Source organism: Camelus ferus, chromosome 3 (genome assembly GCF_009834535.1).
Source record: "Camelus ferus isolate YT-003-E chromosome 3, BCGSAC_Cfer_1.0, whole genome shotgun sequence".
Taxonomy (NCBI): Eukaryota; Metazoa; Chordata; class Mammalia; order Artiodactyla; family Camelidae; genus Camelus; species Camelus ferus.
Window position 1 is genome coordinate 46,747,063 of NC_045698.1, and position 13,547 is coordinate 46,760,609.

At 38.4% G+C, this 13,547-nt stretch overlaps 3 protein-coding genes across 16 annotated transcripts in view; 1 reads left to right on the top strand and 2 right to left on the bottom strand.

Annotated features, from left to right (window-relative positions):
* Positions 1-5,421, bottom strand: part of LOC102506396 (survival motor neuron protein) — a 58,142-nt gene extending 52,721 nt beyond the window's left edge. For all 10 annotated transcript variants that reach the window (XR_004317454.1, XR_004317479.1, XR_004317468.1 and 7 more), the window contains exon 1: positions 5,313-5,421. The gene's annotated coding sequence lies outside the window, so the exon portion shown is untranslated. The remainder of the gene's footprint in view (positions 1-5,312) is intronic.
* Positions 2,716-6,411, bottom strand: SERF1A (small EDRK-rich factor 1A). Its single transcript, XM_006185199.3, has 3 exons — positions 6,218-6,411; positions 5,313-5,421; positions 2,716-2,986 (listed from the first exon to the last, which is right to left on the bottom strand). The coding sequence occupies exons 1-3, from the start codon at positions 6,222-6,224 to the stop codon at positions 2,914-2,916; spliced, it is 189 nt and encodes a 62-aa protein (XP_006185261.1). The 5' UTR covers positions 6,225-6,411; the 3' UTR covers positions 2,716-2,913.
* A 3,002-nt stretch (positions 6,412-9,413) lies between these two features.
* The window catches only part of BDP1 (B double prime 1, subunit of RNA polymerase III transcription initiation factor IIIB), a 67,662-nt gene continuing 63,528 nt past the window's right edge, over positions 9,414-13,547 (top strand). For 2 of the 5 annotated variants that reach the window (XR_004317417.1, XR_004317418.1), the window contains exons 1-2: positions 9,414-9,940; positions 12,279-12,555. Coding sequence is in view for 3 of the 5 variants with exons in the window: in XM_032473788.1 (XP_032329679.1) it covers positions 9,729-9,940; positions 12,279-12,555 (489 nt within the window). In the remaining 2 variants the exon portion in view is untranslated. The remainder of the gene's footprint in view (positions 9,941-12,278; positions 12,556-13,547) is intronic. The other 3 variants (XM_032473788.1, XM_032473798.1, XM_014559709.2) reach the window with 2 other exon arrangements.

Here is a 13,547-nt window from a genome sequence, read left to right on the forward strand (position 1 = left end):
GTCAACAATATATTAAAAGAATCATACACTATAACCAAGTAGGATTTACTCCAGGGATGCAAGGGTGGTTCAATATCTACAAATCCATCAATGTGATACACTGCATTCACAAACTAAAGAATAAAAATCATATCATATAAATAAATGCAGAAAAAGCTCTTGACAAATTCAACATCCATTTATGATAAAAAAAAAAACTCTCAACAAAGTGGTTATACAGGGAACATACCTCAAAATAATTAAGGCCATATGTGATAAACCTATAGCTGAAACATACTCAGTAGTGAAAAGCTGACAACTTTTTCTCAAATATAGAAAACAAGAAAAGGATGCCCACTGTTGCCACTTTTATTCAATACCTAGGAATTAATTTGTTCAAGGAGGTGAAAGACTGGTGCGTTGAAAACTCTAAAATACTAATGAACAAAATTGAAGACAACTCAAATAAATGGAAAGATATTCTGTGCTCATGGACTGGAAGAATTAATAGTCAAAATCTCCATACTACCCAAAGCAATCTACAGATTCAATGCAATCCCTATCAAAATACCCACTACTATTTTTCACAGAACCAGAACCAATCTTAAAATTTATATGGAAATACAAAACACCTCAAATAGCAAAGCAATCTTGAGAAAGAAGAACAAAGCTGAAGTAGCATGCTCGTTGATTTCAAACTATACTAAAAAGCTACAGTCATCAAAATAGTACAGTACTGGCAAAAAAAAAAGACACATTGATCAACTAAACAGAAAAGAGAGCCCAGAAATGAACCCACACTTATATGGTCAATTAATCTACAACAAAGGAGGCAAGAATATAAAATGGGGAAAAGACAGTCTCTTTAATAAATGGTGGTGGGAAAACTGGACAATTACATGCTAAAGAATGAAATCTGACAACCTTATTCCATCATGTACAAAAATAAACTCAAAATGGATTAAAGACTTAAATGTAAAACCTAAAACCTACAAAACTCCTAAGAGAAAACATAGGCAGTACACATGCTCTTACATTGGTCTTAGCAATATTTTTTTTAGATCTGTCACTACAGGCAGAGGTAACAAAAGCAAAACTAAACTTAAAGAAACTACATCAAACTAAAAAGTCTTTGCATGGTGAAGGAAACCATCAATGAAACTAAAATGCAACATCCAGAATGGGAGAAATTTGCAAATGATATGCCCAATAAGGAGTTAATATACAAAATATATAAATAACTTATACAACTCAATATAAAAAAGTGATTAAAATGTGGGCAGAGGACCTGAGTAGACATTTTCTCAAAGAAGACATATAGATTGCCAAAAAGTACAAGAGAAGATACCCAACATCACTAATCATCAGGGAAATGCAAATCAAACCACAATGAGATATCACTGCACACTTGTCAGAATGACTATTAGGAAAAAGACAAGCTGTAACACGTGTTGGTGAGGATGTGTTGAAAAGGGAACCCTTGTGTACTGTTGGTGGGAATGTAAATTGGTATAGTCACAATGCAAAACAGTATAGAGGCTCCTCAAAAATGAAAAATATCTGAAGAAAACACGCTAATTTGAAAATATATATGCACCCCTATGTTCACTGCATCACTTGCCAAAATATGGAAGCAGCCTAACTGTCACTTGAGAGATGACTGGATAAAGAAAATGTGCTGTACATATACACATATATAATAGAATATTACTCACTAATAAAAAAGAATGAAATCTTACCATTTGTGATAACACGAATGGACCTAGAGGGTATTATGCTAAGTGAAATAAGCCAGACAGAGAAGGACAAATACTATATAGTTACACTTCTATGAATCTAAAAAAAAAATGAACATACATAGCAAAATAGAAACAAACTCACAGGTACAGAGAACACACTGGTGTCACCAGATGGAAGTGGGGAAATGGGTGAGATAGGGGAATGGGATTAAGAGGTACAAATTTAGCTATAAGGTAGTAAGTCACAGGCATATAATGTACAGCAAAGGGAATCAATCAATATTATCACAGTAGCTTTTTATGGTGACACATGGTAATTAGACATTGTGGTGATCACTTTGTAATGTATAAAAACATCAAATCAAAAAGAAAAATCAAATCACTATATGGTACACCTGAAACTAATATTGTAAGTCAATTATACTTCAATTAAAAAAACCAAACATTAACATATCTGAAAAAAGGCACTCAGAACCCACAGAGTGAATCCTAATGTAAACTAAGTACTTTGGGGTGATAATGATGTGTTAATGTCGGTTCATCAATTACAACAAAAGTACCACTCTGGTTGGGTATGTTCATTATGGGGAAGCTATGCATGAGTAGGGCCAGGGGTACATGAGAAATCTAAATTTTTTTGTGACCCTAATATGGTCTAAAAAAATTAAGTCTATTTTAAAAAGGCACTTATTCCAGAAAATTTTAAAGCTGTAAGTAGAACTCTTACTGAGACCTTATTTAGTTTATGTTCATTTAGTTGCTATTCTAGATGGTTTGTACTACCTTTCGCAAATTCTTCAAGCAAACCAGTTGATTGCAAAGCAAAATTAGATAAATGTGTCTTAAATTCAATGATACAATAAAGTTAAATTTAAAGATATACTTCAACAAAGTTTATGACAAAGATTCTAGATTTATATAGATCTTGTTATCTGATCATATTACCTCTCTAATTATATAAATGCTCACTGCTGATAAAAGAAAATGTTCACCAATGTCACATGCATGGTTAGTGTTTTATTCTTTGAAGAATGGTTCTAAAACATCATACTAAGTCAGGCTGAAAGGTAAAGTTTAAAATAGTTTTGTAAGGATATAACATATGTACTGACTGTTCACTCTACAAAATCTTGATCATAGAGCTTATTATAAACCTAGTTAGCAGTAGCACCCAGGTTTTCCAAATAGTCAGTCATCATTTTTGTCTTGTCTGCATAGACTTCTTCTCATTGGCTGCCTTCTGCTTTTGTTGCATGATCTCAGAATCCCTATAAGGGGGGAAAAGGCTGTAAGTTGTTACAGAAAAACTGATTTTATGTTGCCACTTGATTTCTATAATAACCTATTCAGTATATTAGAAGACAACTGAAAAGATATAACTTTAATGTCTTTCCATTTTCATGGATGGAGATAGAATGGGAAGGCAAAGAATGAAATGGCTTTGAAGTCGGATCTTATTTTGAATACCAACTCTACTGTTGTTATGACTTTGGGCAAATAACCTCCAAGCCCTTTCAAAATTAGAGTAATACATATCAGGGCTGTTCTGACACTAGGTAGATACATGTGCTGGAATAATGGTAATTACTCTTGGTTGTCAACAAAGTTAATTCATTATAAATTTTTTGCTGGAAGAAGGGGCATTTAAGAAGTCTAGATATCCTAACTGGTACCTAGGATTAGGACACAGATGTTGTGAAGCAGTTCAGTTTCTTACGAGCCAAAACCCCAATATTTAGTGATGAAAAATGGATTATATCAAAGAAAAGCAGGATCTTTGGGGCATTTTCTTAATCTTTTGTGTCTCTGGCTGAACCTCCACTTACTGTGAGCTACAAACCAGACTACCTGGGCCGGACGGTCCATGAGCCCATATTAAAAAATAAATTAAATGGTTATGTGTTCAACACCTACTATGTGCCAGGCACTTTACTGGCTCTGGATTAAGTCCCACAACAATTTTGAGTTATTGTCCCTATGTTTAAGAGTTTAAAAAAAAAAGTTAAAGGCTTAGAGCTAAGTAATTTGCCACACATCACATAAAAAGCAAGGTCTAATTTCAAAGTCGAGGCTCTTTCCTATGCTGTTATTGTGTATATTTGGTATTATATTTTAATTCAGGATGAGCAGCTCTGTCCATATCAGTAAGACATTTATGCAAAGCTAACAGTAAAAACAAGGAATGAGAAGAAAGGAAGAAGACGAAAGCTACCAAGAAATGAGGTATCCCGGAAAAAAACAGTGATAGTTACTTTTCTGTTTGTAACCAAACTCTGCTGTGCTTGCTGTATGACCTTAGCAATGTTACTCAAATTCAGAGCCTTAGTCTCTTATTGTATGCACTGGGGCTAATACCACTTTTTAGGATTGTGGATGAATAGAGATAATACATACACAGTACCTAGCACAGAGCTTTATAAGGAGTAGGTATTCATTAAACAATGATTACTGAGGCAAGCTACGGTAGGTTTCCCAGTAAAAATACTGTTTCATGGTTACTGATCTGTTCACTTCTACTCCAATGAAAGTAAACTAATTCAAAGCAAAGCTTATTACTTTAAAAATAAACATCATAAAAAGATAGTGTGAAGTGATAAGGGCTTCAACCTCATTAAACTCTGACTGAACATCAGAATCACCTGGGGAGCTTTTTAAGTCAGGTTTAACTTAGGTGCAATAAAATTTACTTAGTGCACCTTTTAATCCCCTACCCTAGACCAATTAAATCTGGACTGGGTGTAGGGCCCAGGCTTGAGCAGATGTCAAGGTTTCCCAGGTGGTTCTAATGTGAAGCCAGGCTTGAGGACCACAGAAAAGCCATACTGAAGCACGTGCAGTCAGTTATTTACCTGACCAACTTTTATACCGACAACAAAACTTGATTTTAGAATAAAATTAAATTTGGCTACCTTTGTTTTTTAGAAACATGAATTTTTTTGTGGAGGGTGGTAATTAGGTTTATTTATTTATTTTAATAGAGGTACTGGGGATTGAACCCAGGACCTCGTGCATGCTAAGCGCACACTCTACCACTGAGCTAAACCCTCCACCCCTGAATGTTTTTTTTTTTTTTAAACTTAAGCTTCAGTCTCAAAGTATTTCTGTAGCAGGTTTGTATTATTTGTCACATATAGTCATGTATCAAGGCTGTGCACCTATATTCCCTCCAACCCAATGGATCTTCAGAAGTCAATAGTTATATATGTTTTTTGTGTCTCTTTCAGACAGTTATCAATGTAATTGGTGGTCTGTCATCCAGACTAGAATGGGTAGGATATCTGCTTTGAAAATATTTATCCTTTGCACCTAACAATGCTTTCTTTGCACATGGAAGTTAATGAAGTGCTTATGGTTATGGTGGAGAGGTATGAGATTTTCTGCAACACCAATTATAGCTTAAGAGCTTTAAATTCTTCATCCATGAGTTGGGATAATGACTATGTCACGAAGTTTTACTGTGCGAGGCACACAACAGATACTCAGTTGTTACCCCTTTCTGTAGGTTAGGCCTAGTTCTACTAAGGATTTAAAAATGGTTTCTATTCTCCAAAGTGAAAACTTCTGTGACTCGAGAATTTCTTTAGTATCACTTACCTCTGTTTTCTCTGAGAGGTAGTCAAGCTATCTTCTTTTCTTTTTCCCTTACTAATTTCCTGGGATTTCTTCATGTTTTTCCGGCGGGCAAGTTCTCGTTGATTTCCACCTACAAAGAGAAACAGTCATGCTATTTTCCCATCCCCCAAGTTGATAACTCCATTGTAAGGCTCACATTTAAATGCATCTGAAGTTTGCTTTTTAAGAGAGAAGCTAGCAGAATGCTGCACTGAGTAGTGTTCCCTGATCTGGTGACAAGGAGGAAGCTTAAAGGTAAACACTTAAGGTCTTAAGAGTATTATACCAGTCAAGGGGTTCACTGGCTATAAATACCAGATCCTTTAACACAGGCATTCCAATTGTCTGTCTATATGGGCCAATATTCCAAAACAAGTTTTGCCTTTTGAGGGGTGTGGGTGGAGAGAGAAAGATAGATGAATAGCAGATCACACCTTGCACAAGTTGGCCCATCATAATTCAACTGTTAAGCGAGCAAATACATATGCTCGTAAAACATTACCTGTGAGGGCCAAACAAAAGAACAAGGGAGGAGACTTAGAGCTCCCCGTCATTAGGCCTCAGGACTTTGAGTATTAACTACCAGCTATAAACTACCTCCAGAACACGACCCCTTCCGGGGCTTCCATCTCCACAAACCTCACCCCCAGGGAGGTGTTTTTTACGGTGTAAACTCGTAACCGATGGACAGGCACCTGCCCGACCTTTCAGGCTAGACCGGAGCCAACCGTCCTTCTCCCTCCGCTGCCTGCAAATCGGGTCCCCGCCGCGCCCGACCGAAGGGGTTTCACCAGCCAGCACCCCCGCCTCCCCGGCCGCCGCGCCTCGGAGCTAGACTTCCTCGCCCAGCGCTCCCCGCCGCTTTCCCCCCGGGTGCACACACTCACGGGCCATGCTGACCACCTGACCAAGCCTGGAAGAGAGCGACTCGGAAAAGCAATGAATTCCTTCAGCGGTCAGCGGCGGCCCCTAACGCAGGTCTGGAAGGTTGAGCCGGTGGGGCCCTCCAGCAAGATACTTCTGGGCTTGGTGGACGGCCCCGCCCACGGAGACCCGACAACAGCCGCCGGCGTGGCCGGAGAGCAACTGCGCATGTGCGGCTGGGAAGGCGGGGCGGTCCTCAGTTGGAGCCCTCGCTTTGCAGCTAACCCGCGCATGGGGTCCTTCTGCCACGCATGTAGAGTCTAGAAAGCAGGTCCCGTGTCTTAGAGGGGTAGGGCGTGTGTGGATTTTCCTCCCGTGTTCAGGGCACTGGGGCTTGATCAGCGCCCATATTTTGGTAAAGACGTTAAACTCTACAATATCTAACTTTTCGACAAAGAACGTTAGCTTTCTTTCATCCAGTTGTAGAGGCGGGAAGGGAAGGAGGCGAACAGAACAGATTGAGGGTTATCTCTGAAAGGCAGCGTTGGCCCTTTACATGTTTTCCTTCTTTATTCACGTACCAGGCCTGCAAGGTAGGCTTCACTGTTCTCATTGTACGAAAGAGGCGACTGAGACTCAGACCAGAAGCAACTACTAGTAGGGACTGTAAGAAGTGAGATTCACACTTAAGACAGACTCTTGAGTAGATGATATAGCTCAAGTGGTAGAGTGTATGCTTAGCATGCATGAGGTCTTGGGTTCAATCCCCACTACCTTTATTAAAAATAAATAAATAAACCTACTTGTCTCCTCCACTAAAAATAAAAAAATAAAGTGGACTCCCATTTCATCCCAGTGCCCTTGTCACAGTTGACAGTACTTGAGGTACTCGAGTTTTGTGGCTCTGTGCTTGGATTGTGTGATGGGGAGAGAAGGGTAGGGAATGCAGTCTTACCACAAACTAAGAATAGCCCAGAAGAACCTTAACAGCTGTGGAACATCAACCATTGCTAGAAACAGAAGCATGAAGACGCATGGTACTTGTTTCCTTCATCTGTTCTGTTAAATATTACAAACTGAGAAATGTGTAGAGGACATTAGTCTGGACACCCTAAAATTATCCTATTTTTTTTAAGGCTGTGCTTTGGAAGATTTCAAACATACGCAGAAGTGTAAAAAATACTATAATGAACCCCCAAGTATATACAACCAACCTTCAACAATTCTTTTACCTAATAAAAATTACTTGAGGGTTCTGGAGGTGACATGCGTGGGTTGAAAGCCCAGCTCTACCAATGAGTAGGTGTGTGAACTTGGGAGTGTTATTTCATTGCATTAAATCTTCCTGACCAGTAAAATGGGGAGGTAATTGTACCTCTGTCATTAACTGAATTAATATATTTGAAGTGCTAAGTATCCTGCATAGGATAGCACTCAACATGTTTTCCCTATGCCCTACCCCTATTCCTCAACACTACTTGTAGCCCAGGTCTGTTTCCACTTAGTGAATCTCTTCTGGAGTAACTTGAGCAGGGGAAAAGATTGACTTTCTGGCCAGGCTCTTTATAAAGAGACCATCTAAGGAAAGGAGAGAAGGAATTTGGGATTGAAGGTAAGTGGTAGAGTTGTTTCTATGTGTGGTCTTATGAGTCTAATTGAGCTTTTTCTTTATGGCTGAAAATATACTTTCTAAGTTATAGGGATTCACATGACGTATACCATGTATACAAGAAACGTTGGGTGTGTCTGCCAGAGAAAACTAGAGATTTTTTTAAATAACTATGATGCCAGGGGAGGGTATAGCTCAAGTGGTAGAGCACATGCTTAGCATGCACGAGGGCCTGGGTTCAATCTACTGTACCTCCTCTAAAAGTGAATAAACAAATCTAATTACCTCCCCCCATACAAAACAATTTTAAAAAATTATACCATCAAGACTTTAAAAACTTGAGTGTGTAAAAAAAAACTCATGATTTTATATTTAATAATAAAATTAAATCTGATTCTGTTCTCATCCCTTTACTAATAGGACATTAAATCTCAGTCATTATTTACTTCTTTACCTGCAAAATTGTGGGAACACCATAGACTCATAGGTGGAACAAAACATTTTGGGAAAGGCCTTGTGTCTTCAGTCTATACCAGAATATGCTGTCCAGAGATACAGGGTTCTGGCAGTAGCTCCAAGTTTTCTGAGATAGTTTCAGCAGGGGTTATTTTTGTCAAGTTCTTAAGCTTCTTTAGATTTGTTTTGAGGTCCTGTTGCCTCTCCATAGTACTAGGAGCCCACAGACCTCTATTTCCTTTCCAGTTTTAACAGAATCTCTTCTCTCTTCTGTGCTTTCAGCCTTGCTTTCCTACTCTCAAAAATACCTATTCCTCTTCTTTCTCCTTCTGGATGACCTAGCAATCTCTTCAATCAATTCAGTGTTTTATTCCTTTGACATTTTGTTATTAATATAGCAGGATGTTCTTGTAGAATTTTCTTCCCCTTTCAAGAAGGAAGTCAGGCCTTTGTTTTCCATGAGTCAGGGGACGTGTATTGCCGGTTCAAACACTTGCTCATAATCTGTAGAGCCAGCTGCATCTCTGGACATTTTCCCTCTCATCATAGAGGCCTTCCCTAATTATCCTGCATAAAGTAAACCAGCCTCTCATTAACCTCTGTCATATTATCCTTTACATTTCTTTCATGGCATTTAATAATTCTTAAATTATTAAATTCATTTGTTGAATTTTTCCTCGCCCACCCAGAATGCCTTGTTTATTGCTCCCTCCTGAAGCAGATTAAGAATGCTCAAATTAATTTACAAAATTTTAACTACAATAATTTTTGAACAGGTATTACATTCACATTAAAAAGTACACAAGGATATACAGTAAATGTTCCTCTTCCTAAGATATACTTACCAGAAGCCCAGTTCCCCTTTTAGAAGTTAAGTATTACCAGTTTCTTCACATCTGAATTTCAAATCTATGTTCTACTCAATTTAGAATTTTTAAGTAAGTCTTGGGGATGTGCTGATAAACAGGCACTCCTCTACAGGACCCTCTAAAAACAAAAGCGATTTTAATAGTTCTCGTAAAAGTTTGGGCCAATGGACTATCTCCTTTTTTGAATAACTTCTAGGGACCCCTGGAGAGGGAAAACACACAGCCTTGCATCTCAATTTCCGGTTCCCAGGTAACCCAGGCTCCGTGGCTTACAGTTACCATGGCTCCGGGCGCTGTGCGTCTTACGTCATTCCGTGGCGCTGGAGGATGACGCAACCAGTTCCGGCGCCCTCTGACGGCGGGGGAGCAAGGTATAGCGAGAAAATTAGCTATTACTGTAGCAGGGTCATGAAGAAGAGGCGGCGGCGGGACGACGCAGGTGGTGGTGGCGGGGGCGTGAAACTGCGGTAGCTGCCGGCTGGGCTGGTGGTGTGGGCTTTGTGGAAAGGGCGTAGTTCCTAAACCCCTCTCCAGGCAGCGGCCGGGGCTCGGGGCTGAAAGCGGCCGTGGGGCCGCCTCCCCGGGCCCCCTGGCTCCGCCATGTTCCGCAGGGCACGCCTAAGCGTGAAGCCGAATGTCAGGCCTGGAGCTGGCGCCAGAGGCTCCACCGCCTCCAATCCCCAGCGTGAACAGGAGGCTCCCAGGCCGCCAGAGCCTACAGCGGCCCCTGCCCCGAAGCCAGCGGAGTCCACAGATGTGCCCCCAGTGGGTTTCGGGGAAGCGGAGCCCCAAGAAAAGACTCCCAAGAGCAGGTAAGTGTTTGCAGAGGGGAGCATTTTCATCTGTCCCGCCTCTCCCGGCATGTCACCTGGAAGCTGAGCAAATGAACTTTTCCGTGGAAGTATTCCCTCGCTTGCACTAAGCCTGGCAGTTGAGGCCGAGGAACACGTTGCAAACTACAGTTGGTCTCGCTGACCACAGGTTGTGACAAGTGTGGATGTGTTACAGTGTGTAGATTCTCGGGGAGGGGGTCTTCAAGCGGTAGTGGGAGGAATCCAGGTATAACAGTCAGGAAGTGAAGAATATCCACACGTGGTATTATTCATTAGAGAATTTTGATTACCGCAGTTTTCATTCTTTTGGAGTACTTTGGAGGGTAAGTAGTTTTTTTTTTTTTAATCTTAAAAACGTTTAATTTTAAAAGAAGAGCAGTGTTACTTGGATTCTGCTGATTTATGTCAATGGAAAGGAGGTCTGGTTACTTATTTTGACTTGAGAGTTTGCCCCTTTAAGTATGGTGACCATGTTTTCTGAACCGAGAAGCATGTGTCATGTTCCACATTTGGATTCAGGATTCTCCTACTTAATTTAACAATTATGGGCTTTGCCCAGGCAGAGTTTACTCATCTGCAAAATGAGGATAATATTACCTACTTCGGAGAGTTACTGTGGAGGTTAGAGATAACTGATATAAACCTCCTTGCACAGGACAGGGCAGAATAATTACCTTTATGTTTAAAGGTTATGGAGCAAAGTAATTAAAGTTAAGACATGTTAAGCTAATAATGACTTCTGTTTTTATACTATAAATGTAGGAAACCAATGAAAAACCAACCCTATTAAATGACAGTGAGATGGCATAAATTCTTCATATACTGTGACAGGATTTTATTCCTTTCTGTTTTTGTTTGTTTTTTGGGTGGGGAGGTAATTAGGTTTATTTATTTATTTTTAATTGAGGTGCTGAGAATTGAACTCAGGGTCTTCGGCATGCTGAGCATGCGCTCTACCCCTTGAGCTATACCCTCTCCCCCTTATTCCTTTATTTTTTAGCTTAACTTCTCCTGTTGGGCTCAACTCGTGCTGGGTTTAGGGTAGTATTTTGATAGCTTAGTGATGCTTGGTGATTTCTAAGTTTGTTACATGAATTTGTTTCAAAATTTCTCCCAACAGTGGAGATTCAAATACCAGTTACTGTTAATAAAGTTCACAGAGATCCTGTTAACTACATAAGAGTCCATGATTATTGATATTAATAAATTAGCCTGTAGTTTTGAGACATTTAAGCTTAAGGATATGGCTTTTTTATAGTTGACATTTGTTTATCTTCTTTTTTGGTGGGTCTTTGTTAATTGTAAAAATGTAGGGTATGTATTCTGACCTTGTGCATTCACATTAATTGGGTGAAATGTAAATAGCACATGTATCACATATAAGAGCTGAGATAAGAATTTAAATTGGATACTTTTTGGAAAGGTTATTCTGTAGGTTTAGGCATTTTCCACTTTTATGTAAAATTATCATAACATGAAAAAATTTGACTACTTTTAATTCTGGACTTATTAGTTCTTCATTTGCCTTGAGGCCATTACTGAAATATTTATATCCAATCCTTTATCTCTAACATGTAATTGGAGTGACTGAGTACTTGTTTTGAGTGAAGACTTTATTTTGATAGTGAATAAGCTGTTATATCTGACAAAAGTTAAGTGACTTCTGCCTCAAACAGAATTTTGTTTGATTAATGCAGCCATATGAATTATCTTCAAATACTGCAATACAAGTATTTCAGAGATTTAAAATTTTGTATGTTTGGTTTGACTGATCCCAAGTTGATAATTAAAGTATAATGCCAATAATTCAGATCAGTTTAGGGGGTGTCAATGTGGAATATAAACTTAATTTTAAGAAACAACTCTCATTTAATGCCTTTCAACCTTTAAAAATACTGAATCACTGGGCTGTACACCCAAAACTAATATAATATTGTAAATCAACTATACTTCAATAAAAAAAATTTTTTTAAGCTATCAGAAGAAAAAGCCTGTTAGTTATCTAGTAATTCAAATTAGGCTAATTAAGGTTTGTTTTGAAACTTAGGGGTTTTTCCCTCTGGGTTGTTTTTTTTTTTTTTTAAGGGACTAGCATGAGCATAAAATTATGTGCTATATATAATGTCTTAGGGATTTAAAGTTTGAAAAGGATCATCAGTCTTCATTAGAATTTCCATTTTTTAATTTACTAAACAAACATTTTATTGTAGCCTCTGTTCAAGTCATTGATCCACTTTTGCCAGACTAGTTTTTAAAACTAGAATATCGAAAAGAAGATCCACTTGTCCTTTTATTTTTCCTTTTTAAATTTCAACAGTGATGAAAAGACTGATGGTGGAAATGATGTTGAAGAATCCAGTAAATCTTCCTCTACTGTCTCACAGAGAAGAAAGCGAGTATCAAGTACTTCTAGTTTGGTTAAGCCTGGTATCAGTGTTCCTTCAGAACCTCATCCTTTATCTACAGTTAATCAAGAAGCTCCACAGCCAAACCCTGTTCCAACAAAAGAGAAACAGCCATGCTCAGACAGATACCGAATATATAAAGCCCAGAAACTGAGAGAAATGTTAAAAGAAGAATTGAGAAAAGAGAAGGTACGGTAGAAAATTCAGAATTTTGACTGTTGCCTGGTAGATTTTTGTTTTTATGTTAGTCAGGGATCATTTGGAGGAAAAATAAGCATCTGTAGCATTTTGATGAGGGAAACAAAACCAAATAACATTCCTCATGTTAGTAAGAATATCACCTTTTGTTAACAGAATGATTAAGAAGCACTGTGGAGTTGATAACCTTATTTTTTCCACAGTATTAATTTTTATACATTTGATTCATCAATGTCTTTCATTGTTTTTGACATAAGCCACAAAAGGGACATCTTATGTGCATGCTCACACACACACGGATGGATACACATACAAGCATATTTATAAACTAAGCCTTCAGATTTTTTTGAGGATATCTTGTTGACATGAGTTATAGTCATTTGAATTAACATAAATGTAGTTGTGCAAAATGAATTGCTAATGTTTTCTCAATTGTCAATATAGAGTGTAATAAATGGGGAAAATGTGTGTATACTTACAGTGCAGTCTATGTTCTTTTTAGTCTTTTTTTTCGTTTGGGGAGGTAATTAGGTTTATTTATTCTTAGAGGAGGTATTAGGGATTGAATCCAGGACCTCATGCATGCTAAAGCATGCGCTCTACCAGTTGAGCTATACTCTCCACACTACATTCTTTTTAATCTTGAAGATTGTTTTTCTGAAGAGGGCATTGTAACAGTAGTAAAACATGCAAGCTCTGGAATTTGATACTTTATCTTAGACTAAGGGATCCTAGATTCATCCCTTACTTACTATGTGACTTTGAACAATTTAGTTAATCATCTATGTCTATTTCCTCGTCTGTAAAATAGACTGATAATAGCATTCACCTCATTGGAAGATTGTGAAGAGTGAGTTCATTTGTGTAAAGTGTATTTAGGTTGGTGTCTAGCAAATAATAAGAACTCAACAAATGTCAGCTCTTATTAATTATAAAATGTCCCCTTTTAATTAAGAAGAGGGCACTTGGTGCTTTGTATTAAT

Excerpts from the sequence above, each read along its gene's own strand:
- SERF1A (XM_006185199.3), bottom strand. Across the intron at positions 2,987-5,312 it reads ACCTCTCAGAGAAAACAGAG|GGATTCTGAGATCATGCAAC; the intron begins GTAAGTGATACT and ends CCCCCCTTATAG.